Raw genomic sequence first — 27,888 nt, 5'->3', positions numbered from 1 at the left:
TTTTAATAGCTGCCCCTTCCCATTATGATCCTGTTATGGATTATGAGTGAATGTTTCCAACTTTATTGCCACCTCCTTATTTTTTTTTTTCTTACCCTTTTGCTGCTGTAAACTAGTAACTGATTTATCCCCCCTTTTTCGGACCATCATTCCCACCCTATTAACAACAAAAATGAGAAAAAGCGGATATCACCAGCAACCTTTCACAGTTCCCTTTCCTCTTCTATCTTAATTCTCCATTTATCTTTAATATTATAATAAAGAGAATTTTACTTCTCTTTATCTATTGAGCAATTTAGGGGTATACAGGATGGTATTAAAAAGATCCAAAAATCCTTATCCAGTTTCTCCCCCACACTCCCAAAAAACAGCTGACACACCGCAACAGTCAGGATCCCAAAGAAACAGAATAGAGGCTTACGAAGGCTTAATATCCTACAGCAAAACCCATCCATCCATTCAATTTAAAGTAAATATTGGAGAATCCAAAAAAGGAAGTTATATTGGATCAGCTTCCCAAAACAGAACCCCATACAGGCATATAGCTATATAGTCATATAGGCTTATAAGTAAAGGAGAGTCCATTCATACCACTCCAAGCTGTCCAGGGTCAGGAGATGGAGGGAGGGAGCGAAGCAGAGAAACACCTCAAGCCGCTGATCACAGCTGAGCTATCCCGATCAGCTGGCCGATACTTCCATTCTACAGCGATCCCAGGAGTGAAGCAAGGAGGCTGACAGTGCAGTGACCCAGACCAGCCAATGGTCTGGGTAATCTTTCTTTAACGGGGGAGTTGAACAGAAATTGACCTTGAGTACCATCAAGGGCCAGGTATCGGCTTTGGTGGTCTCTTTCTAACGACCTTTTGCCTCACACTCTGGGGCGTACCTTTCCTCAGGGTGTCCGACATTTGGTTCCTTCAGTGCAGGCTCCTTTGCCGCCCTGGGATCTTCATGTGGTGCTTTAAGCTCTACAGAAGCCTTCCTTTGAAAATATTTGGTAGGTTTCCCTGCTTGCGCGGCCTTTTTTAGTGGCTATCACCTCTGCGCACAGGGTTTGGGAACTGGCGACGTTATCCTGTCCACCTTAATGGTGATTCACAAGGATAAGGTATTTATAATTGGGGGGAGTACCGCGCTTTAAAGTGCTTAATGTAACATCAATTAAATCATATAAATATGTAAAAAAAGTGTCTTAGTGCTTCTCAATATAATCACAAATTGTGTATCACAATATTCAAAATAAATACAATCAAATTCATAAATAATTAGGTGGTAAATTCTACTAAATAAAATTAATCTTTCTCTTACGTCCTCCGACAGTCGCCGCCTCTTCATATTCGTCACATATGGGGTATTAGACTTTGCTCCGAAGGAGTAGCTAGGCAACAGAATATGTTAACAATAAAGCTTTTAACATATCCCACCCTCAAGGGGTGGTCCCCTCAGTCAATACCCTCCTACTTCCTGCAACCATATCTCAGTTTTAATGTCTAGCTTGTCAGGAGTGGCTGGCTCTCTCTGTGCTGGGACTTTCTGTCCCAGACTCTTTCTTCTTTTTAAAATTTTGTTTGAGTTTTTCTCTCTACCTTTACTTAGCTGTTATTTTGTCAGCGTTAGTTAGTTCTTCGGATGAAGAGGATCATGCGGACTGGGTCTCGGGCTGATCCCCCTGGTCGCAGGTCGTGGGTCAGTGGCTTCCCAGTCTGCCATCGAGCGTTCAGCCAGGTAACGCTCCTGGCACAGTGAACGACCCATCCCTGTTCGGTGCAGGGATGATTGGTGAGGTGGCTACCTCACTGGACGCTGTGCGGTTTCTTAACCCCCCTTGTGTGCGTCTTGAATGCGACTCTCCCTGCCTCATGTGCAGCGGCTTGTTCACCTGTGCGGGTCCCCCACGCCATGTGAGGTAAGTGTATCTATGTGGGGACCTGTCTGTCTGGGGGGGTGTCAGTCTGGGACTGTGTAACCTGCCTCTATTCACACTGCTTGTCTCCCTATCTCTCGGCTGCATGCTGTGGGCTGCAGGGGGGGGGGGGGAGCTGTATGACACTGTGTGTGTCAGTCTGGTCAGTGTGAGAAGCTGTGTGCTGTGGGGCATGTTTTTTTGGCATGTTTGGGCATATACAGCGATCGCTGCGGCGATCTGACATGTATTCTGATATTGGAATGTAATGTGTGTTTTAATGCACTGTGGAGCGGCGATTTCGGCGCCAAACGACGCCATTTTGCCTACACTCGCTCCGGCCGCATGGTTTACATGCATGGCGGCCATTTTCTTGTAGCCTCCATAGGCTTACATAGAGCGCCCTGGCAGCATCACTTCCTCTTTCCAGGAACACCGATCAAGGCAGCAGCAGCGGCGAGGGTCTCCTCAGGTTTTATCCTTCTGTTCTTGCTATCCATTGCCTGTGTTCAGTTTGCATATTCCCTGTGGGGGTCTCATTGTGCTTGAGTGTGGTGCGGTGGGCTGCGCTTGCCGCGCTTGCTTAAAAGGGGCGGTTAACCCTTGGTTGTCTGGCATTACAGGGGCAATGGATTCTCAGGAGGGCAAATTTCCTACAGTATTGGTGGAAAGCCAGGGGACCGCTGTTTCCCCCCCAGGGGGGGGATTTAGCCACTATTGTGGCTGGCCTTGCTGCTCAGGTGCAAATGCTGGTGGCTGCTCAATCTACTAAAAGGCCCAGAGTTGCTCTTTCCTCTGATTCTGAGGGTGAAGGTGATGGGGCTGTTATGGCGGGGGCCTCCTTATCGGGGTCCCGCTCCTCTCTTGATCTAGTGGGGTCTGAGGTGGAGGCTGAAGTTGAGGGGGTTGATAATTCTCCCCCTGGCTCGCCTGAAGAGCTTGCAATCATGGATGAGTTGATTGCTTCCATTAAGCAAACGCTGCGTTTGCAGGACGAAGTGTGTCCCCCCGCTGCCTTGGCGGCTTATGGGACGCAGAGGAAACGCAGGACGCCGCAGGTTTTTCCCTGCAATGCTGATTTTCAGCGCGCTGTTAAGGATCAATGGCGCGATCTGCGCAAACCTTTTGCGGTACCAAGTAAATTCAAGCTGCGTTATCCTTTTTCGCCTGCCACTGATGAAAGGTGGTGTGTGCCTCCACCAGTGGATCATGCAATTGCGATTTTGAACAAAGCCACTGCGATTCCTGCAGAGGGTTCCCCTGTTTTCCGTGATGCCACGGATAGGAGACTGGAGTCTCTTGCCCGTCATACTTATTCTGTTACGGGTTCTATGCTTAAGGCTCTGTTTGCTTCTCTCATGGCGGCCCAGGCGATCGCAAGTTGGACGCAGATGCTTAGGCGCGTCCTAGTGGCCGATTCGGCCTCGCCGGCGACCCTGGATATGGTGGATCAGATCCACCAGGGTGTCATGTATCTGTGTGATGCGGACCTGGACCTGATTCCGTTGGCTGCACGTGTGCACAGCGTGGCGGTGTTGTCTCGTCGCCTGGTTTGGTTAAAATGTTGGTCGGTGGACCAATCTTCACGTAAGACCTTAGCCAATCTGCCTTATGATGGGTCTCGCCTTTTTGGGGAGTCCCTGGATGTGTTGATTAAGGGGATCACCGGGGGTAAGAGCACTCTCTTGCCCCATTTCCCCAAGGCTAAGGGGGCTTCTGGGAAGAAGCATGCTAATTTTCGGCCCCCTCAGGGGTCCTTTCGTGCCTTTCGGCCGCACTACAAGGGCAAACCGTTCAAAGGTCAAGGCTCTCAGAAGAAGCCCTGGTCTGGTAAACAGAAGTCCGGCCAATCCGGACCTGCAGCCCATAACAGTTCGGCCTGAAGGGGCGCCCTCACCCAGTTTTGGGGTGGGGGGACGCTTGCTCGGTTTTCTTCAGCCCTGGTTGGCCCGTGTGCGGGACAGATGGGTTCTGGAAATCGTTCGATCTGGTTACAAGATCGAGTTTCTCTCTCGGCCGGAGAGCAGATTTTTTCCCTCAAATCTTCAGCTGTCTCCAGAGCGCTTGCGGGACCTGCACCTGGCGGTGCGGGACCTGAGGGCTCAGGGAGTGGTGGTTCCGGTGCCTCATCGTGACAGGTTTCGGGGGTTTTATTCCAATCTGTTCACCGTGCCCAGAAAGGAGGGCAAGGTTCGTCCGATTCTGGACTTGAAGGCTCTGAACCGCTCTGTGCGGGTTCGCAAGTTCCGCATGGAATCCCTGCGGTCGGTGGTGGCTGACCTGGTTCCGGGGGAATTCATGGCCTCCATCGATTTGAAGGATGCGTACCTTCACATCCCCATATTCGAGGGTCATCAGAGGTACCTTCGATTTGCCATTGCGGGGGATCACTACCAGTTCGTGGCGTTGCCTTTTGGTCTCGCCTCGGCTCCGCGGGTCTTCACCAAGGTGCTTGCACCGGTTCTGGCATTATTGAGGGCCCAGGGCGTTTCTGTCCTGGGGTATCTGGACGACATTCTGGTTCGGTCTGCGACCAGCCAGGGTCTGGAGGAGGACCTGTCTGTCACGATGCAAACTCTGCAGGAGTTTGGTTGGACGATAAATTTTCCAAAGTCGACACTGAGTCCGTCGGTTCGTCTCCCCTATCTGGGAATGATACTGGACTCGGTGCAGGCGAAGGTCTTCCTGCCGGAAGACAAACTCAGGACTCTCCGGGAGGAAGTCAGGTCCCTCAGGGACGTTCCGAACTCGTCTCTGCGGACGTGTATGAGATGTCTGGGATTGATGGTCTCGGCCTTCGAGGCGATTCCTTTCGCCCAGTTTCACACGCGGGGTCTCCAAGCGGAGATCCTGTCCAGGTGGGACGGGCGACCTCAATCTCTGGATCTTCAAATCTCGTTGAGTCTTCGCACCAGGGAAAACCTTCTGTGGTGGCTCCAGTCCCCGTTGGTGTCCGGGGGCAAGTCGTTTCGTCCGATCTCGTGGACGGTGATCACCACGGATGCCAGCCTGTCGGGCTGGGGTGGTGTTCTGGGCGTTCTGTCCGCTCAGGGGACTTGGTCGGAGGGGGAGTCTTCCCTTCCGATCAACATTCTGGAATTGCGTGCGATAAGTCTCTGTCTTCATCGCTGGACGGACCGGCTGCAGGGTTGCCCGGTTCGGGTGCAGACGGACAATGCCACGGCGGTGGCCTACATCAACCACCAAGGGGGCACCAGGAGTGCCCGAGCGGCTCGAGAAGTGGCCGACATTCTGTCTTGGGCCGAGACTCATGTCCCGGCGATAACGGCGGTTCACATTCCGGGTGTGGAGAACTGGCAGGCGGACTATCTGAGTCGCCAGACCCTGGATCAGGGGGAATGGTCTCTCCATCCGGCTGTCTTCCAGATGTTGTGCGCGAAGTGGGGTCTTCCAGATGTGGACCTGTTCGCGTCTCGTCTCAACAACATGGTGATGAGGTTCGTGGCAAGGACGCGCGACCCTCGGGCAGACGCGTCGGACGCGTTAGTGGCCCCGTGGCATCAGTACAGGCTGATGTACGCGTTTCCACCGATTCAGTTGCTGTCCAGGTTCCTTCGCAGGTTACATTCGGAACGCAACACGGTGATTCTTGTGGCACCGGACTGGCCTCGCCGGTCCTGGTACGCAGACCTCGTGAATCTGGCGGTCGACGCCCCGTGGCGTCTGCCTCTTCGAGACGATCTACTGTCTCAAGGACCGATATACCATCCTGCTTTACAGTCGCTGGCTTTGACGCCTGGCTGTTGAGACCGAGGTCCTGAAGGAGAGGGGTCTCTCTCCGGAGGTCGTTCATACTTTAATCAACGCGAGGAAGTCTTCCTCGGGGAAGGTTTATTACCGTACTTGGAAGGCCTATTTTGCCTGGTGTGAGTCCAGGGGGTTTTCACCCCGCACGTACTCGGTGTCCCGTGTGCTGTCTTTCCTTCAAACGGGTGTTGATCAGCGTTTGGCGCTGGCTACGATCAAGGGTCAGGTGTCTGCTCTGGCCGTTCTGTTTCAACGTCCCGTGGCTTCCAACCCATTGGTTGGCACCTTTGTTCAGGGTGTGCCGCATCTGGTTCCCCCGAGGCGGGATCCTCTGCCCCCTTGGGACTTGAATCTCGTTCTATCTGTGTTACAACGTGCTCCTTTTGAACAGATCAGGGAGATCTCGTTGTCTATGTTGTCCAAAAAGGTCGCCTTTTTGGTGGCGATCACTTCGGCTCGCAGAGTGTCGGAGCTGGCGGCTTTGTCCTGCAAGTCTCCATACCTGGTTATTCATTTGGATAAGGTGGTCTTGCGACCTAATCCTTCTTTTCTTCCGAAACGAGTTTCGGAATTCCATCTTAATGAGGATATTGTCTTGCCTTCGTTGTGCACGAAGCCTAAACATCCAAAGGAGGTGAGATTGCACTCTCTGGATGTTGTTCGGGCGATTAGGGTTTACCTTAAATCGACTGAGTCTTTTCGAAAGACGGACTCCTTGTTTGTTCTTCCAGAGGGTCCTCGGAAGGGCATGGCGGCTTCGGCCTCTACCATCGCCAAATGGATCAGGCAGACCATTGAACAGGCCTATGCTTTGCAGGGGAAGGTTCCCCCTGTGCCTGTGAAGGCGCACTCTACTAGATCTCTGAGTACGTCTTGGGCCTGTCGTCATGGGGCTTCTGTAGCCCAGGTGTGTAAGGCGGCGACTTGGTCGACCGTGCACACTTTCACAAAATTCTACAAAGTAGATGTTCAGGCATCGGCGGATGCTTCCTTTGGCCGCAAGGTTCTTAGTGCGGCTGTTCCCTAGGGTCCCTTGTTGGGGACTCCTGGCTGTTGGGATAAGTTTTGTATCCCCTGGTTTTTTGCCTTTTCCTGGGTTGTTGCTCCTGTTGAGCACTTGTTTTTTGCTGTTGCCCAGCTGGTTTCCTACCTTTGGTAAGGTTCCTTCTTTGATGCGGAGACTGCGTTGCCTTTCGGCGCGGATGCGTTTCCCACCCCTCATGTTTGCACTGCTTTGGGACGTCCCCATATGTGACGAATATGAAGAGGCGGCGACTGTCGGAGGACGTAAGAGAAAACTGAATTTTTGTAAAATCTTACCTGTAAAATTCCTTTCTCTGAGTCCTCCGACAGTCGCCGCCCCCGCCCCTCTTTTGGGGTTTGATTGTATACTCTACTGCTATTCCACTAAAACTGAGATATGGTTGCAGGAAGTAGGAGGGTATTGACTGAGGGGACCACCCCTTGAGGGTGGGATATGTTAAAAGCTTTATTGTTAACATATTCTGTTGCCTAGCTACTCCTTCGGAGCAAAGTCTAATACCCCATATGTGACGAATATGAAGAGGCGGCGACTGTCGGAGGACTCAGAGAAAGGAATTTTACAGGTAAGATTTTACAAAAATTCCGTTTACTTAAAATAAAAATACATATACAGTATAAAAAGACAAAAAAATTGTATATAAAATTCTTAATAAGTGACCATCTAATAAAATTATTTTTGTGCTCTTAAATAAGTGGTTTCAATATAAAGTGCTGAAGTGTCCTTTAGATAAATATATAAATATGTCGTGATCAGCAAAATCTTCTTATCCAAATTTCACATGCAGGTGCTCTTTTGTGCGTTGCCCACTAGGTGTCCTAAGCGCTCACCTCAATGCTCTTTAACCACTTGCTGACCGCCGCACGCCGATCTACGTCGGCGGTCAGCCCCTCACAGGCAACGTGACGTAGGGCTACGTCACTAGCTTGTGAGGGTCTAGGGAGCGAGCGCGCGCCGCCGGAGGCGCGCTCCCGCTCCCGCGTGGTCACGGACCCCCCCGCGCGCGTGTGACCGGCGGACCCGATGTCCGCCGGCCACTCTGCGATCGGCGGGGGAGAGGGAGAAAGTCAGGCAGCTTGTGTAAACAAGCTGCCTGTCATTCTCCCCTCTGTATGAGAGCTGATCATATGGATCTACTATGTAGATCCGTTGATCACTCTGCATACAGCTGAAGCCACAGCCAATCACAGTAAGAATCACGCCCCTAGGGACACACACAGCCCCTCCCTCTCAAATAAAGTTAACCCCTTCACTACCAGTGTATTTTTACAGTAACAGTGCATATATATAGCACTGATTACTGTAGAAATGTCACTGGTAACCCCAAAAGTGTCAAAAATGTCAGTCAAGGGTCCGATCTGTCCGCCGCAATGTCGCAGTACCGCAAAAAAAATCGCAGATCGCCGCCATTACGCGTTAAAAAAAAAAACAACAAAAATGACAAAAATCTTTCCCTTAGTCAGTAAACGCAATAACTTTTGCGCAAACCAATCAAAATACGCTTTTTGCATTTTTTTTTTACCAAACATAGGTAGCATAAAACAAATTGGCCGAAAATGTTAAAAAAATTTGATTTTTACATTTTTTTTGGGGGGAATTTCATATAAAAAAAAGGGAAAAATATTGCTATTTTTGCAAAATTGACGCTCTTTTTTTGTTTATAGCGTGTGATCAAAAAATCGCACAGGTGATCAAATACCGCCAAAAGAAAGCTCTGTTTGTGGGGAAAAAAAAACGCCAAATTCGTTTAGGTACAGCGTCGCACGACCGCGCAATTGTCCGTTAAAGTCACGCAGTGCCGAATCGCAAAATACCCCCTGGTCGTTTAGCAGCCAAATCCTCCGGGGCTTAAGTGGTTAAAACAAGCCTTAAGTTGTATGCCTCAGTTCCCCACTCACCAAATAAAAGATCCGGGCAAACAAGGGCTACTGTGCAATATCTCTCAAGGCTTCTATTTATTTGCAATTTGGTGAGTGGGGAACCGAGAGGGACACCTATCACTTTGGAGCACTTTATATATTTGGCACTTCAGCACCTTATTTTGGATCACGATTAAGGACTATCTTCCCTTTTTATATATTTACGTGGCAATATATTATTTATATGGATTTATTATGATATTTCACAGCACTTGAGCATTTTATATTGATCACTTTTAGAGCTAAATATTATATTTGTGCTATGTATTATATATCTATCACTATTTATCTCTATTTGATTATCACCATTGATGCTAGCGCTGCATAAATTTGATTTTATATAAGAATACAAGTAGTAACCCTATGAAACCAGCTGAAAGGCTACTGAGAGAATTATTTATGGTTGTGGAGCTGTTAGGTCGGGGACCACTCACCTATAGAAGTCACATTAGCTTCTTCTTTGATACTCTTAATTGTGATAATTCCAATGGTTAAACCACATTTTTCTTCACAGGATAAACTAATTTTTCTGTTTATTCTTTAGCACTGCAAAGACTGATGAAATAAGAACTCATGTTCTACAGCTGTTAAATAGGCATTGCGTTGTGTTTGGTGATTATTCTTGGACAGAGTTTGATGATGTGTTTTTAACGAGAAATGTAAATTCGGTGGCCATTGTAGATACGGAGTTAAAAGTTAAAGACAGACAGGTAAGGCATATAATTTACATTTGCATTAATGTGTTTTGAAATTTATTACACATTGCTGTAGTTTAACTTTAAAGTCCATCCCTGGGTCTCCCTCCCTCCCAAAGGCCCCTGTGTGTATTTTAATGTTTTGTTTTTTTTTTACTCCTTGCCTTACCCAGATGTCTCCAGGCCAGTCACATGACATACAGGTTCCTCTTCCTTCTAGGATCTTTTCCCTCGGGTGGATTATCTTCAGTGATGCAGAGTGTGGACTGACATGACATCATTTCTTTACATTTTTATACTGTGGGTGCAGGGTGCCATACTAATACCCCTCATGGAGCCGGTCTGTGATACCCTGCATTGACAGTATGTCCTTGGCCTTCCAGGGTAAATCATTTCCAGATTGAAGATAGTATGTGGTGGTAAAAGAAGTACAGTGAGGGAGGGGTGCTTAGGCTGGGCACGCCAAGTTAAATGCACTATTCGAAGACTGCTGTTTTTGCAAGACAGATATTTAACCGCTTTAGCCCCGGAAGGATTTGCCCCCTTTCTGACCAGGCCCTATTTTGCGATTCGGCACTGCGTGGTCGTGCGACGCTGTACCAAAACAAAATTTACGTCCTTTTTTCCCAAACAAATAGAGCTTTCTTTTGGTGATATTTGATCACCTGTGCAATTTTTTATTTTTTGCGCTATAAACAAAAAAGAGCGACAATTTAAAAAAAAAAAAACAATATTTCTCTAGCGCTCATTGACAGACGTAGTCCTCGGTGATACACCACCTTCGGGTTATGTTGCCTCCACAGGAGCAGGACTAGACAGGAAATTAAAAAGCTCTGGCCACACCCCAGGGGCAGTCCCAGAGGGTATATCCTCTCTCTCTCTCTGCCTCAGCAAATCAGTTATTTTCTGTCTAGTTAGGAGTAAGGACCTAGATACCTTGCTGGGATCTTAGGTCCTGGCAAGAATTTTTTCTTAAAGGATTTTTTAGACAGCTTTTTTTCTCCAGTGTTCCTGTGAGATCTTCAAGCAAGAAAGCTGAACTGGGCGACGGGCTGGATGTTGAGATCCGGTGGTCACCCCAGTTCAGCCTACGAGCGCGTGCAGGCCATAGCTCCGCGCTGGGTCGGCCGCGACAAAGTCCCATTAAAGGACTGTCCACGCGAGTTAAACGTCTCGCTGAAACGCCAAAGACCATGAGTCACGGCGTCCGTATCGGTCGACAGCCCTCCCGCCCCGGTGGAGAGGGGTACTGTCAGGAGTTGGTGCCCGCCTGGTTCCGGTATGGTGAGTAGTATGTTCCCCCTTTCCCCCTGACGGGTTTTGTGGTGAACGCGGGCCCCTCTCTGTATGGTAAGATAGAGTCCCTTTCTATCCTACAACATGACACAGATCCTCCTACTTTGAGTGTGATTTTATGTGTGCAAAAAGCCAGGAGGCTTGGTTTGGGAGCTAACAATCTAATTGTATACATGTTTTAAAGATGTAATATGTGGCATTCTGGGAATCTTATGGGTTAAGAATAAGCTACCTACCAGTCAGAAGCCACGGACATGTAGACTGCCTTCCTAATCAGATCTCCAGCTATTAGCAGGCCTCCCGAACGGACATGCGGTCCGCCAGGGCCGGTACCGCCAACCACGCCATATCCCCATGCAGAGAGAGTGTTGTGTGCCCTGCAGCACACCGCTATTCAGTACGGGCCGCCGCCATTTTTTTTGCTGGATCGCCCGGGCCGCCATTTTGGCGTAGCCTCGTGTCTCCAGCATGGGGGCGGCCATGTTTGAGGTGATCCAAACACCTCGTGGAGCTTGGGGGAGGCGCCGGAAGGCGTACAGAGGGGCGGAGCCGCCTCCTTTTTTCCTGGGCAGCCAGCCAAAAGACTTCCTGTTTGTCAAGACAGCGCTGTAACCTGTTGCAGTTAAACTCTGAGCATCAAGTGGTGAGCCTGGGGGTCTATCTCTCTCTCTCTCTCGATCGATAGGGATCCCTAGCAGGTAACACTAAGGGGCTTTTGTGGCGCTGGGGGTCGGAAAAAAAAAAAAAAGGTTTTATTTTTGAATTATATTATCCAGGAAGTAACTGGAATTATCATGGACCCTGCCACACATATTCCCCCACCTGTTTCCCTCGAGGGGGCCACGGGACCCGCCGGTGCACAGAGTATAGAGTCATTTACAGCAATTTTGGAGTCTATGGTGGCTCGGGTGGAGGCGGCCTGTCAGGGACGGGGGTCAAGGAAGCGACCCCCGCCTACCCCTATACCATCTGACACCTCTGACTCAGATTCAGAGGTGGTCACGGCAATTGCAGGTTCCTCTGCAAGGGCTGTTATCCCAGGTAAAGCCCCCTCAGACAGTGAGGAGGACGCTTCTTCTCCTGCTATTATTCAGGAAGAAGCATTGGTGGACGCACTAGTTGTGGCAGTGCAGGAAACCTTAAAACTTGAGGCTTTACCGGCAGAGGCAACTGAAACAGAGATTCCTTTTGGTACTAATAAGCCCATCAAGACGATGAAGGCTTTTCCTGTACCTAAATGTTTCGGTAATCAGATTAAAGGAGAATGGGAGCATTCTAAACGTACCTTTACTATTTCCAAGCGTATTGCTAGACGCTATCCGTTTGAGGAATCCATCATTAAGAAATGGACGGTACCACCAGTCATGGATCCGCCTATTTCCAGGCTGAATAAAGCCACGGTTATTCCAGTGGAGGACACTTCGTCCTTTAAGGATCCGGTGGATCGAAAGATGGAAGCAGAGTCCCAGCTTTTAGACCAGTAAGTGTTATTGGTCTAGTTTCCCAGACACTTACGGAATGGGCGAAAATGGTACGCCAAGAACTTAGGGGAAAAGATATTCCCCAGGAGACATCTGATTTGATGGAACAGATTATACAAGGGCTACAGTTTATCTGTGACGCAGCCTTGGACACTACTCCCTTATTAGGGCATGCATCTAAGACAGCGGTGATCCTCAGACGTGTGCTGTGGTTAAAATGCTGGTCAGCTGACCTAGGTTCCAAAAAGACCTTGACAAATCTCCCCTTTCAGGGGAATCGTCTATTTGGGGCCAACATATATGAAATCATTAAGGATGCCACTGGGGGCAAGAGCACTTTTTTGCCACAGGCTGCTAAAGCTAAGGGACCTCGCAACAAGCGAGGACCTTTCTTTACCGCCCATAAAGGGCGCCCGGCTGGTACTAGCGGGAAAGGCAAGACTCCTCCAGGAGGGTTCAAGAAGGGGACCAACCCAGCCAAACCTGAAGCAAAGGAGTACACAGCCTGAAGGTGCGCCCCCACCCGGTTTCAGGGTGGGGGGACATTTTCACCGGTATTCAGGACATTAGATCGAGCATCAACCACTACTACCGGTGCGATTCTTCCCTTCCAACGTTTAAGTACTACAGGAAGCGGTAGTTACCGTTCCCTGAATAGATCTTTTCCTTTACCTTTTCCCAAGATTAGTCCCGATACCTCACAGGAATCGGATCTGGTTGACCAGATAGGCCAAGTAGCCTCTAGTCGGGTGACTTCGGTCCCTGAGGTTCAACCAGAAAAGATCACCTTTCCTGATAACTATCAGGTATCTGATAAATGTGTGGGAACAGAAAACGACCAGACTTTCTCGGATGGTCGGGGCCAGATACCTCTAGGGACGCCTGGTTCAGATTCAATCAGCGCCAGTGGTCCTAGAAATTCTAGGCTGGCCTCCTCAAGCCGGCCTGGCCGACTTGGACATGTTAGTCGTACACGTTCCGTGGGAACTTCGTCTCAGGGAGTGTCTGTGGTCTCAAGGACCAATTTACCATCATGCTTTACAGTCGCTGGGTTTAATGGCCTGGCCATTGAGACCCAAGTACTGAAGGACAGAGGTTTGTCAGCTTCAGTCATTCCTACCCTTATTAAAGCAAGGAAAGCGACTTCCAGCAAAGTCTATTATCACACATGGAAAACTTATATTGCGTGGTGCGAATCTTTAGGATTTCCTCCACGTACCTATTCGGTGTCTCGAATATTGGCCTTTTTGCAACAAGGGGTTGAGCAGAAGCTAGCCTTGAGCACCATCAAGGGTCAAGTTTCAGCATTAGCAATCTTCTTTCAGAAGCCTTTAGCTACCAAATCCTTGGTGCGGAATTTCATCCAGGGGGTGCGGCACCTGGCTCCTCCAGTCCGCGCGCCCTTACCGCCTTGGGATCTTAATTTGGTTTTGTCGGTTCTACAGAAACCTCCCTTTGAAAACATCAGGGAGATTCCCTTGCTTACTTTATCCCAGAAGGTGGCCTTCTTGGTGGCTATTACTTCTGCTCGCAGGGTGTCAGAACTGGCTGCATTATCATGCCAGTCACCATACCTAGTGATTCATAGGGATAAGGTAGTACTTCATCCTAAGCCATCTTTTCTTCCCAAGGTGGTTTCAGATTTTCATCTGAATGAAGATATTGTACTACCTTCCTTGTGTCCTCAGCCCAAGCATCATCGGGAACATGCGTTGCATTCCTTAGATGTGGTTCGGGCAATCAGGGTATACCTGAAAGCTACGGAATCATTCCGTAAGACGGATTCACTTTTTGTGATCACGGATGGCCCCAGAAAGGGTTTGCCTGCATCTGCCGCGACCATTGCCAAATGGATTAGACAAACGGTGGTACAGGCTTATTCTATTAAGGGTCAGAGTCCTCCGTTCCCTGTTAGGGCGCGCTCCACTCGAGCGCTCAGTACTTCCTGGGCCTTTCGCCATCAGGCGTCAGTGGTCCAGGATGTAAGGCGGCCACCTGGTCGTCGGTACATACCTTTACAAAGTTCTATAAAATTGATGTGACGGCATTGGCGGATGCCTCATTTGGCCGCAAGGTTTTGCAGGCCGCAATTTGAGGAGACCGGTGGTCTACCTCGAGGGTTTTTTCTGTTTGAAAAAAAAAAAAAAAAATTGTTTTCTCTTTTTTTGTTGAGTCTCATCATTAAGGATGAGCATTGTAAACTTCTAGTTGGCACCGGTTGGGCCTTCTAGATTGGGATTTGATTTCCATTTTCCCACCCCTCAGTTGTGATACTGCTCTGGGACGTCCCGAAGGTGGTGTATCACCGAGGACTACGTCTGTCAATGAGCGCTAGAGAAAAATGGATTTTTGTAAAATCTTACCGTAAAATCCTTTTCTCTTAGCTCATTGACAGACGTAGTCCCCGCCCCTCTGTTTTGAGTTGGGTTAAAATCTCTAAAGACTGCTTTTTCACATAACTGATTTGCTGAGGCAGAGAGAGAGAGGATATACCCTCTGGGACTGCCCCTGGGGTGTGGCCAGAGCTTTTTAATTTCCTGTCTAGTCCTGCTCCTGTGGAGGCAACATAACCCGAAGGTGGTGTATCACCGAGGACTACGTCTGTCAATGAGCTAAGAGAAAAGGATTTTACGGTAAGATTTTACAAAAATCTATTTTTTTTCACATTCTGCTATATGACATTCTCAAAAAAAAAAAAAATTAAAAAATCTAATTTTTTTTAACATTTTAGGCCAATTTGTTTTCTGCTACATATTTTTGGTAAAAAAAATTGCAATAAGTGTATTTTGATTGGTTTGCGCAAAAGGTATTGGATCTACTAACTACGTTACTTACTACAGCTTACTGACTGTGTGTGTGTGTGTGTGTGTGTGTGTGTGTGTGTGTGTGTGTGTGTGTGTGTGTGTGTGGGGGGGGGGGTCCGGGGCTGGCACAGAGATCTGTCCCTTCCTTTTACATAAGTAGGCCGGTCTTTTCTCTGTTTGCCGGATGATCTTTGGAGAAAGGCGGCAATTGCCGCCTCTCCTCCCACGGCCCGACTTCCGCTGTGCCTAAACACAGTGGAAATGTGCCTCCGGGGGACGCGTGCGCGCTGCAGAAGCCCCTTCCCTTCCAATCACGTAGTACTACGTGACTGGACTCAAGGGAGCCGCACTGCCGCAGTAATATTCATGTGGGCAGTCGGCAAGTGGTTAAACATGTTGATCATTGTTGTTGCCTTTGGAACCTCCTTTTTTTTGAATATGAAAAATATTTTTTTCCAATGAACTAAGGGATTTTAGCTTAGCAATATTTTTGGAATGCCTAACACTAGTCATGACTGTATAGAACGTTTAGCCTGTTTTCCTGGGGGTGGGTGCAGTTTGAAGATTAGATAGCTTTGTCTTGGAATTCTACTTTAACCACTTAACCCTTGGAAGATTTTACCCCCTTCCTGACCAGGGGGTATTTTGCGATTCAGCACTGCGTGACTTTAATGGACAATTGCGCTGTCGTGCAACGCTGTACCTAAACAAATTTGACGTCCTTTTTTTCCCACAAACAGAGATTTCTTTTGGTGGTATTTGATCACCTGTGCGATTTTTACTTTTTGCGCTATAAACAAAAAAAGAGCGTCAATTTTGCAAAAATAACAATATTTTTCACATTTTTTTTATATGAAATTCCCCCAAAAAAATGTACAAATCAAAATTTTTTAACATTTTAGGCCAATTTGTTTTATGCTACATATGTTTGGTAAAAAAAATTGCAAAAAGCGTATTTTGATTGGTTTGCGCAAAAGTTATCGCGTTTACTAACAAAGGGAAAGATTTTTGTCATTTTCGTTGTTTTTAACGCGTAATGGCGGCGATCTGCGATTTTTTTTTTTTTTTTTTTGCGGGACTGCGACATTGGGGCGGACAGATCGGACCCTTGACTGACCTTTTTGACACTTTTGGGGTTACCAGTGACATTTCTACAGTAATCAGTGCTATACATATGCACTGTTACTGTAAAATGACACTGGTAGTGAAGGGGTTAACTTTTTTGAGAGGGAGGGGTGGTGTGTGTCCCTAGGGGCGTGATTCTAACTGTGATTGGCTGTGGCTTGAGCTGTAGGAACAGTGATCAAAGGTCCTACATGGTAGAACCGTATGATCACTATTCCTACACAGGGGAGAATTACAGGCGGCTTGTTTACATCAGCCGCCTGCCTTTCTCCCTCTCCACCCGACGATCGCGAGTGACCGGCGGACAGCGGGTCCGTCGGTCACACGCGCGGGGGGGGGGGGTCCGTGACCGCGCAGGAGCACGCCCGCCCGCTCCCCAGAGCCTCACAGGCTAGTGACGTACCCATACGTCACTTTGCCTGTGAGGGTCTGACCGCCGCAGTATATGTACTTGTATGTATGTGGTTAAGTTTAGAGAAGAGGAATAAGCTGTAATACTTACCTTATGCCTCGATCCAGCAAGCGTCCAGAACTCACCTCTTCTCCCTAAAGCTTGGGGTTGTGGACAGTCCCTCTCCATTCTCACTGTTGGTCCTGCATTGTATATAATGTCAGAGTCTGACCACTGACCAGAGTGCCTTATAGAAGAGGGCTTGGGGGATCAGTCACACAGCATGTAGGAAGCCTGTGGGAACAAGGAATAAGGTAAGTATTACAGCGAATACCTTTACACCTAGACCTAATGAGCTTCTAACCCTTACAGTGCAGGTAGGCTTTACATTATCTAGGTACATGCAGTGTTAAAGTTATTGTAAAAGTAAAAGATTTTTAACCTTAATGCATTCTCTCATGATTGCGTCCCACTTGTTGTTGATTCTTCACAAAAAATGACAGTTTTATATCTTTATGTTTGAAGCCTGAAATGTGGCAAAAGGTCGCAAAGTTCAAGGGGGCCGAATACTTTCGCAAGGCACTGTAAGTGTGACTTGTGACCAGGTTTAGCGCTTGCCGCTGTTCCTTTTATACTTAGGATACCCGCCACCCCCCCAATAAAGATTTAACCCCCCTGATCCCCCCCTGATCACCCCCAGTTACCCCCTTCCCCCCTGTCACATTGCACACTATACACACGTAATATAGTGGTTTACTGTATATTTGTGTGATTGTGACTTGAGTTAGCGCTAGCAAATTATTTTCTGTCCCAAGTAAGTTTAGCGCAGATCCCCGGCGCATAGTTAGAAATAACCCCTTCATTGCTACACACAAACACACACACACACACACTTCCATTACTAGTATAGTGTTTGAACAGATCAATATCTGATCTGATTAGAACTATACTAGCGTCCCCATAGTTTAGCTTTCCCAGAACACGGTGTTTGCACGATCAGCACTGATTCCTGCCAGCACTTGCGTTTAACCCCTCCGCCCAGCCCACCCCATGCAGGCAAGTTTTTTTTATCAATAGATTACTGTCACTTACAAAAAACACAAAACACACAAAACCGCTGTGTTAACAGAGTCAGGTCTGATCCCTGCTAGCATTAGCAGTTTTTTTTGGTGGCGGTTGACCACCTTGACAACCAGGTGCTTTTTTTTTTTACATGTGAGTCACACTACTGTACCGGTAAATTTAGTTACTAAAATGACCAAACGTTGGTTCAGTAGTGCAGAGGCTTACAGTATACTGACCATGTCAGATGAGAGCGATGGGGAAGCCTCACTGGCAGAATCAGGGTCACGCCCTTAGAAAGCCTGAAGGTGGGGATTGGTTTTCGGGGTCCTGTACGCAGCTAGACTGACAAAAATTCTCACACATGGGGTATCCCTGTACTCAGGAGAAGCAGCAGAATGTATTTTGGGGTGTCATTCCACATATACCCATGGCATGTGTGAGCAATATATCATTTAGTGACAACTTTGTGTAAAAAAACAAAAAAACAAAAAAAAAAAATGTTCCCGAAACTTGTGGCAAAATATAAAATATTCCATGGACTCACCATGCCTCTCAGCAAATAGCTTAGAGTGTTTACTTTGCAAAATGTGGTCATGGGGGGGGTTGTGCTATCTTGAAATTTCAGGGCCTCTGAAACTGTGACAGGTAGTGCGGAGGTAAAAATAAGCAATTTACGCCATTAGAAAACCTGAAAGTGGTGATTGCTTTTCGGGGTCCTGTACACAGCTAGGCTCCCAAAAAGTCTCACACGTGTGGTATCCCTGTACTCAGGAGAAGCAGCAGAATGTATTTTGGGGTGTCATTCCACATATACCAATGGCATGTGTGAGCAATTTATCTTTTAGTGACAACTTTGTGTTAAAAAAAAAAAAAAAAATGTAATTTTCCCGAAACTTGTGGCAAAATATAAAATATTCCAAGGACTCACCATTCCTCTCAGCAAATAGCTTGGTGTGTCTACTTTCCAAAATGGGGTCATTTGCAGGGGGTTTTGTGGTATCTTGACATTTCAGGGCCTCCGTTATAGGTAGTGAGAAAATGCAATGAAAAATGTACGCCCTTTGAAATTCTGATGGTGGGGATTGGTTTTCAGGGTCCCGTACACAGCTAGGCTCCCAAAAAGTCTCACATATGTGGTATCCCTGTACTCAGGAGAAGCAGCAGAATGTTTTGTGGTGTAATTACACATATACCCATGGCATGTGCGAGCAATATATAATTTCAATGACAACTTTGTGTAAAAAAAAAAAAATAATTTTTTTTTAGTACTTTTTCAAACATTACAAAATGAAATATTCAATGAGCTCAACATGCCTCTCAGGACATTGCTTAGGATGTCTACTTTCCAAAAAGTGGTAATTTGGGGGGGTTAGTACTGCCCTGCCATTTTAGCACTTCATGAAATGAGATAGGCAGTCAGAAATTAAAGCTGCGTAAATTCCAGTATTTACACCATAGTTTGTAGATGCTATAACGTTTGCGCAAACCAGCTCATTGAGATTTTTTTTGTCAAAGACATGTAGCTAAATACATTTTGGCCAAAATATATGACATAAATTGAGTATATTGGATATGGATATTTTTTAAAAGACAAAGTTGAAAATGTCATTTTTTCTCAAAATGTTTGCTCTTTTTTTTTTTTTTCAAATTCAACGTTTATTGAGGACATAAAGGCATACAAGTCAACAAAGGCAGTGAATTGAAATACAGCCGAGTAACAAGAGAACAGCGTAACATGAGGCGTAAATCATATGTTTGCTCTTTTTTTATTAATATCGCAAAAAATAAAAAGCGCAGAGGTGATCAAATACCACCAAAAGAAAGCTCTGTTTGTGGGGAAAAAAAGGACGTAAATTTCCTTTGGGTACAGCATTGCATGACCGCGCAATTGTCAGTTAAAGTCACGCAGTGCCAAGTTGAAAAAAGGGCCCTGGTTTTTAAGCAGCCAAATCCTCTGGGGCTTAAGTGGTTAATTAACCACTTGCCTACAGTGCACTTTCACCCCCTTCCTGCCCAGGCCAATTTTCAGCTTTCAGCGCTGTCACATTTTGAATGACAATTGCACGGTCATGCTACACTGTACCCATATGAAATTTTTATCATTTTTTTTCACATAAATAGAGCTTTCTTTCGGTGGTATTTAATCACCTCTGTTTTTTTTTATTTCTTACAAAAAAAAAAGAAAAAAAGACAGAAAATTTTGAAAAAAAAAAAGGTTTTCTTATTTTCTGTGAGTAAATTTTGAAAATAAATATATTTTTATCCCTCTCTGATGTGCGCTGGTGAGGAGGCACTAATGGGCACTGATAGGCTGCACTGATGAGGTGGCACTGATGAGGAGGTACTAATATGCCGCACTGATGGGCACTGATAGGCGCCACTGATGAGCACTGATAGGAGGCACTGATAGTCACTGAGAGGCGGCACTGATGGGCAGCACAATCAGTGCCCATAGTGCTGACAGTCAGTGCCCATCAGTGCCTAGATCAGCAGGCACTGATGGGCACTGACTGGCAGCACTATGGGCACTGATTGTGGGCACTGTTAAGCTGGTCATACACGTATAGATTTTCGTCCGGAAATTTTCGTTTCAAGAAAATTCGTTTGATTTTCTAATCGTTAGTGGGGTTAAATCGATGTCCTTTTTCGACTGCAGCGACGGGAAAATTCGTAGGGGCAGAAGGGAAAACTTTTTTCGATCAACGAATTTTCGGGCAGTGTATGTGGTAATCGTTCAGAAATGACATTCATTTTAAAATTAAATGTGAAAAGCAAAAGACAATTTTCGAACGACATTCGTCTATTCAAAGAATGTTCAAAGAATGTTCAAAGAATGTTCAAAGAATATTCCCGGCCGAAATTCTGTGCGTGTATGGCTAGCATAAGGCAGTAATTGGCACTTTATTTACATTTTGGGTAATCAGGGCACTGATGATCAGTGCCCTGAATACATGTCCTTGTCTCCCCTATGAGGAGGAGCCGCTGATCGGCTCTGCTTGCCTCACACACTGACAGTGTGAGGCGAGGAGAGCTTAATAACGGCACTTCTTCATTTACATGTGACTGGCTATGATTGGATGCAGCCGATCACATGGGTAAAGAGTCATGTCATTGACTCTTTACCGAGATCGGGATTGTGCCGTGTCCTAGCAACACGGCACGGTCACGATCGCCGCTCCGCGCACCCCCGGGGGCGCGCAAGAGAGGCTGTTCTGGTGCCCCGTCATATAACGGCGTCCCAGAACAATAGCTACACCCCTCCGGTGTCATTTGACGGTGGGTGGGTAGTATGTGGTCAAACAAGCTGAGGTTAGAAGCTGAGCAGAATTGTGAGTAATTTTGCCCTCTCTAGCTTTAGTAAATAAACCCCACTGTTACATCAGTCCAAATGGAGACTATGAGCGGTTATGATGACTAAAGCTGGATACACACTATACATATGCTTTAGATTGTTTCCTTTAGATTTACCAAAACCATATAATATGAGGTCACACCTAAGCACTTTAAATTTGTATGCAATCAGGCAGGCCCTTGTACTACATAGTTGAAGGTAAATCTAAAGGAAATCGAACAACAAAAGTTGTATAGTGTGTATCCAGCTTAACATTGAGCTGGCACGGTCCACCATTGGCAGTAATAGTAACAAGGAGGCCCAGAGCAGTAGTGTACAGCTGAGGCTGTAGACAAGTAATGGATGAAAGAACCTAGAGGACATTAACAGCATTGAAATGCGAAAAAATAAACAAAATGTGAAAATTGTATTTTATTTAATTTTGAATATCCTATTTTCTTTTTAAAGCCCATTGATCTTAGCAAGTGCAGTATATTTGTGAATGTTTTTCAATTAAATGAAGACGGTCCCAGTTCAGAAAATCTGGAAGAAGAAAATGAGGACCTTGTGGCAGCTAACCACTGGATTTTGCCAGCTGGTGAGTGAGCTATGTATAAACAATGTAACTGCAGTTTCTGATGTCCTAGTGCAAGAAAGATTGGCAATCCCAGTACTTATCACAGATGCAATTAGCAGTTTTTCCTGGTGCCTCCATGGCAGCATACCTGTGATAGAGCTCCGCCTCTACTCCGCCTCTACTCCGCCTTCAGGACTAGTGAATAGCTTAAAAGAAAGATGCCCCATACTCCCAGCATTCTCCTTTTTTTTCCTCATACCTCTGGACTGGTGAAGAGTAGCAGTATGTCCCTACCTCTGTGCAGCTTTCGCTGGGTTAAGCCTCTCCCAAGCGCAGTCCCTGTACTCGGGCCGCTCATAGCGCTAAAAAGTCTGGGAACCCCTTTTGTGGATCTTTTGGGGTATGCAGAGTTTCCTAATCGGGAAGGAAGTCTGCCATAACTCTTTTGCATAAAGAGCTTTTTTGTGATTGGCATTGATGGCGGCAGCAGCAGGATCAGCAGTCTTTGACACCCCTGCCCCCGCGCTATCTTTCTTCAGGTATCTACATTTATTTTCCCTCCTCTCCAGGTGAGTTTGTTGTATATGTGTGTGTGTGTTGTGGGAGATTCGCTCACAGGGATCACCTTTTCCAGGAAAGTAAGGCCAGCATGCAGGTAATTTCTTTTAAGTCTGGTGGGTTGCCAGCTTTATTTAGCAGAGGTTTGCAAATATGAAAAAACAATAAAACAGTAAAATAGATCCTTGCTGTCTGGCGCTAAACTATACAGCAGTTTTTCTCACTATATATACAGTGTGGGGATGGTCCCCATCACCCACAAAAACATATGGGAAAGCAAACCTATTTTTTAAAGTCCAAACATAGCTCCTCTCTCAGATTCCCTTCTGAGCATCAGACCAAAGCATTCCTGTGCTCTCTTCCTGTTCATTTAAAGTCCAGCTGAGCATGGACTCAGGTGACCCACAATCTCTGGACCGGAACCTGACCTGTCACAGAGGCTGGAAAAACCCGGGCCGGATTCTGGTTTAGTCTCTTACTACCAAACATATACGAACGAGGTGAGATATACCGATTATTGACTACCTCACCTTGCATACTGTCACTATGTGTATGTATGTATGTGTGTATATGTATGTATGTATGTATATGTATATATATATATATATATATATATATATATATATATGTATAATAATGAAACAAGCCTTCCCCTTTTTAGTTTTTTCTTTTTTTTTTTTTTATAGAGCATTAGAATATCCTGATTTTGAAGCTTTCTTCCTCCTCCCTATTTTCAGCTGATCCTCTTGCTATAGCCAACACGAGCCATTCACCTCATGATCAAGATCCGCAAATGTCTAGAGATTGAGAAAGTCCCCCAGGACATTATGCTTATCCTCGTGAACGCAGTCCGTGCCACAGATCGCATTCATCTAGACATATAGGACATAAAGGAATACGCAGCTGACCAACACCAAGAAAGTCTACAAGTGGCCAAGCTTTCGAATCAGACCATGAAAGATTCTCTTTCTGAACTGGCTGCCATGATGCCTGCTCAGGCAATACCTCAGGACCCGCAGGCAACGGACGCTGATCCATAGGTGCCAGGCCACTCTATGGCCAGCATGCCAATTCCCCCTTCAGGGCACAGGGCCAGAACCCCTTCTCAGGAAAAGGAGGTGATTGAGGAGGAGAGGAAGAAGACGGAAAATAAGTTTTTACTTGCAAAGTTTGGGAAACTTTACCCTCTAGTTCCAGCTGATTCGGAGCCCCTGGATTCAATTCCAGTGGTGGAAGCAGCAGTGACCCAACTAGCATGTAAGCCAGCAATCACCCTTACATCTGTGTCCACAGCAATAAAAGCCTGGACAGAAAACCTAAGAGTTGGCTATCCGACAATATGTGCCAAAGCAAGACATCATAAAGGCACTGGATGAGCTGAAGATGTCGGCCGATTTCGTCGGAGAAGCAGCAATTGACACCATTCGCTGCTCAGCCAGAGCAATTCAGTCATGGCCAAAAGGGCCTTATGGCTAAAGCCGTGGGCAGCGGATATTGCTTCAAAGGTGCAGGATTCCCTTTGATGAAGTGCCTGTTTGGGGAGAGATTGGACAAAGCAATTTCCAGAGTGGCTGGTGGCAAATCGGGCTTATTTCCACAAGACAGACGGGCCGGGAGATCCAGAAACTTCTCTTCTAGATTTCAATAATCCAGGTCAAGAAATTTCGCCAAAATAGAGATGGCCGAAAAACCTGGAGTGGTACCCAGTCTTCCTTTCTGGGGACAAGAAAAAGTAAACCTTTCTCCGCCCCCCAGGATAAAACGAAATCCTTTTTTGACATAGGGCAGGCCGAGACACTCCTGGTGGGAGCCAGGCTCAAACATTTTGTGCCAGTTTGGGCAAAAAGATGCCAGGACCCTTGGGTCCTATCTACAATAAAACAGGGACACTACAGGACTTTCTCTTCTTAGCCTCCTCAAGATTACTTCAAGAGGACAGAGATCCCAACATCACCACAAAAAGCAGAAGCTCTTCTGCAGTTTATAACGACTCTCCAAGTACAGAGCGCAGCGCTTCCAGTGCCCCCTTCAGACCAATATACAGGTTTTTACTCCACTCTATTCCCCAGTTTTCTTTGGAACAAGGAATAAAGACCATTTATAGACCTGAGAAAGCTCAATCGACATATCGATCTAGAAAGTTTCAAGATGGAATCTCTGCAGACGATAATCCAAGCAGTACAACCAAAGGATTAGTTACTCTCAATAGATCTTCAGTATGCCTATCTGCACATTCCAATTCTTCCGTCCTCTCAGAGATTCGTGAGGTTCACAGTGGGGCATCTACAGCTTCAGTTTCAGTGCCTTCCATTCAGCTTATGCACTTCTCCTCGGGTCTTCACGAAGGTCCTAGTCTCTACCATAGCCCTTCTCAGGGAAAAGGGCCTACGGGTATATAATTTCCTGGACGACATCCTCTTGCTCGTGGACAGTCAGTCACCTTCTTGCAGAAGAGCCATCTCATGCCTACCCAGCAGAGGATCTATCTTGGGGCATTATTTAACACCAGTCAGGGTACAGTGTCATTACCCATACAGAAGGTGAAGATCCTCATTCAGAGAGTTTCCAAGATTTTGCGCAACCCCCGCCTGACAGCTTCTCTCTGTTTGAGCCTCATAGGTTCAATGTCAGCATGCATTCCGATGGTGCCATGTCACGTTTGCATCTGAGGTACTTTCAGACCGGCTTCCTAAAACAGTGGAAGAAACGTCTCTCACAGACCATCCTCTTAACACCATGCATGCGCAGAAGTCTTCATTGATGGATGGAGCTTCAGAACCTCTCCAAATCGCGATAGTTGGGTTCCCTCTCCTGGACCACAATTACTTCAGATGCCAATGGAAAAGGGTGGGGAGCCCATTTCGAGGAAATCGAGGTCCAGGGAAGATAGCCCTTTCAAGCCGAGAGCCTAGTCTCAAACATCCTGGAGTTGAGAGGAGCATTCCTAGCCTTAACCTCCCTAGCTCCCCACATCAGAGGTAAGAGAGTCCTTCTATGACTGGACAACAGGGCAGCAGTCTCCCATATTCAAAAACGGGACGGGACTCGCAGCAGGTCGCTTCTGTCAAGAGTAGAAAAGATCATGCTGTGGGCAAAGAGGAATCTCCTAGACCTCAGCGCAGTGTATCTCCTGGGCAGGCTAAACAATCAAGCGGACATTCCCTCCAGATCTTGTCCGAACAACAACGAATGGGCCCGGCATCCGCACGTATTTCACCAGATTGCCAATCACTGGAAATATACTCAGGTGGATCTGTTTGCTACACCACTGAACACACAGCTTCCCAGATTTATCTCCCGTTTTCCACACCCCCAGATGGAAGCAGTGGACACTCCGACATGCACCTGGGACTTTGACACAGGGTATGCCTTCCCACCTCGCCCTCTTATTCTAAAATTCTTCCTGAGGCTCCTGAAGAAGCTCCTGAACTAAGAGACCTTAGTTTCCACTTCCTCTGTTCCCTCAACTTCTACAGCAGGGCAGTGTCTCTCATCCAAACCCGCACAGATTGGATCTACCAGTGTGGAAATTGAGTGGCGGAGGTTTGAAGCCTTAGGCTGTTCCCCGAAAGTCATTTCTACACTCCTTCAAACAAGGAAACCATCCACAAACGCCATCTACTCAAGAGTCTGGGAAAAGTTCCAAACCTTTGCCGGGAAAAAATTCTTACCTTCAGTCTCCAATATTTTTGGGTTCCTACAGACCGGACTTGACCTAGGCCTAGGTCTCAGTTCATTAAAGGTCCAGGTGGCCGCATTATCAACGGCAACAAATTAAAGATGGGAGGTCAACCCTCTCGTAATTACGTTCCTTGGAGGGGTGTTCACACCCTCTGGTCAGACGCACCTTTCCAAAATGGGACCTAACTCTAATCCTGGAAGCCTTGGTGGAACATCCTTTTGCTCCTATGGAACAAATATCGATTTTGAACTTTATCCTTAAAGATGGCCTTTCTTCTAGCCATTACATCTGGCAGCCCTGGGAATCGGAGAGGATCACGTTTCTTTCTTTCCAGACAGAGTGGAACTGCGACCTATTCAAGGTTTCACCCCTAAAGTCGCTAACGCAAGTCAGCTCAGGGAACCATGGGCCTTGCCAGTTTTTTTTTTTTTCCCAGTCAGAAATAGGCCCAAGCTTGGACATGACGAAAGTCCACAAGAAGTATCTCGAAGCTACAAAAAAATTTAGAACATCTAACAGGCTGTTCGTTATCCCATGGGAAGGAAGCCTCTAGCAGGACTCTTGCATCCTGGATTGTCAAACTAATACGTAAAGTGTACAGGGCTAAAGGCATGGTTCCTTCTAGCAGGTAAAGGTTCATACAACGAGATCAATTTCTGCCTCATGGGCAGCCAGAGCGAACGTCTCCCTGGATGCCATCTGCAGGGCTGCCACATGGTCGTCTCAGTACACATTTATAAAACATTGAGTTGACCCTGGAACGCTCACCACTAGATTTTGAAAGAAGGACCATGCAGGAAGCCCTTTTTTCATCAAAAAAAAAAAAAAATCCTTGTGTTTTAGCATCTACCCACCCTTTTGTCAGCTAGTTATTTATCACAGGTATGCTGCCATGGAGGCACCAGGAAAACGGAAAATTGTATCATACTTACCGTAATTTTCCTTTCTTGGTGCCTATCCATGGCAGCATACGCTCCCTCCCTCTGTATTCTATATCACAGGAGAATGCTGGGAGTAGGGGGCATCTTTCTTTTAAGCTATTCACTAGTCCTGAAGGCGGAGTAGAGGCGGAGCTCTATCACAGGTATGCTGCCATGGATAGGCACCAGGAAAGGAAAATTACGGTAAGTATGATACAATTTTCCGTTTTAATGTTGTTCTCTGAAAATCAACACAACGCTCTGAAAAACAAATCATGCTTCTCAAGTATGTCGGTAGCCAAAGACCATGCCGAAAGGCAGTCTAAAGTTTTTATAAATGGTGACAGGGTCTTACAGTAGAAAAAGTTAAATAAAATAGGCGCTGGCAATAGTATGGGTTTATGGAATTGTTTTATATGGCTATAGTGGTTGGGATGGAAATCTAGGTCATTATCTATCTGGATAATCCTGGTAATTATACTAGTGTTCTTTAACCAATTAACGTACAACCAGTGTATAAATATGGGTATAAATAAAATAGTAAACCTATTTGGTAAAATCAAATATTTTCAAATATTCTGTCACAAGCAATGTGCATTATACGTGACTTTTTTGTGAAAACAAAAATTGAATAAGTGACACTGGTGATATTAATGTGAGAATTATAAATGATGATAATAAAAATATATATAAAACATGTATTAAACAATAAAAATGTGTACCCACAAAATTATTGTGCAACAAGTGAAACAGTCCGTGAAAATAAATGAGTTCTTCAAAGTGATTTTGTGCTCCAATGTGCTCTTGATAAAGTAAGCAATTTCTGCCTCTTACCAGATGGTTTTAGGTCACCAGGACCTAAATCGCTTTTGATCCCTTAATAGGATGGATGAGTCCTACACCGAACTCCTCCACTCCCTGAATCTCAATCAGGTATATGTAGGAAAAATGGTGGGGAAGCCAAAATATAGTGTAATACCGTTTTTATTTTTAAAATAAATATAAAAGATAAGAAATGGCTGCTTACTGGCACTGGGTGAAACCGCTGTGTGTATAATAGAGGGTCTGTTTCTGGTGCTCTGTATTGTATTTAGAGTCTCCTCTACAGCCCTGGTAGCGTGGCAGCGGTGGCGTGCGCTCCAAGCAGGAAGGAAATGACGTCGCTGGCTCTCTCTGTTTCCGGGTATTACGAGGGACCGCAATTCATTTTGCGTCTATTCTCGTGTTATCAGGTAGCCTGGCTACCTGTACAGTACCTGCTACAATACAGAGCACCAGAAACAGACCCTCTTTTATACACACAGCAGTTTCACCCAGTGCCAGGCTAGG

At 46.4% G+C, this 27,888-nt stretch overlaps 1 protein-coding gene across 1 annotated transcript in view; it reads left to right on the top strand.

Annotated features, from left to right (window-relative positions):
• The window catches only part of TRIP13 (thyroid hormone receptor interactor 13), a 168,443-nt gene that overhangs the window by 20,053 nt on the left and 120,502 nt on the right, over positions 1-27,888 (top strand). The window contains exons 2-3 of the mRNA XM_082258830.1: positions 9,179-9,344; positions 21,291-21,420. Of these exons, the coding sequence (XP_082114956.1) occupies positions 9,179-9,344; positions 21,291-21,420 (296 nt within the window). The remainder of the gene's footprint in view (positions 1-9,178; positions 9,345-21,290; positions 21,421-27,888) is intronic.

Source organism: Pelophylax lessonae (assembly GCF_965119305.1).
Source record: "Pelophylax lessonae genome assembly, chromosome: 5".
In the NCBI taxonomy this organism is placed as follows: Eukaryota; Metazoa; Chordata; class Amphibia; order Anura; family Ranidae; genus Pelophylax; species Pelophylax lessonae.
Note: the sequence above shows the minus strand (reverse complement) of the source record. Positions and strands in the feature narration are given on the sequence as shown.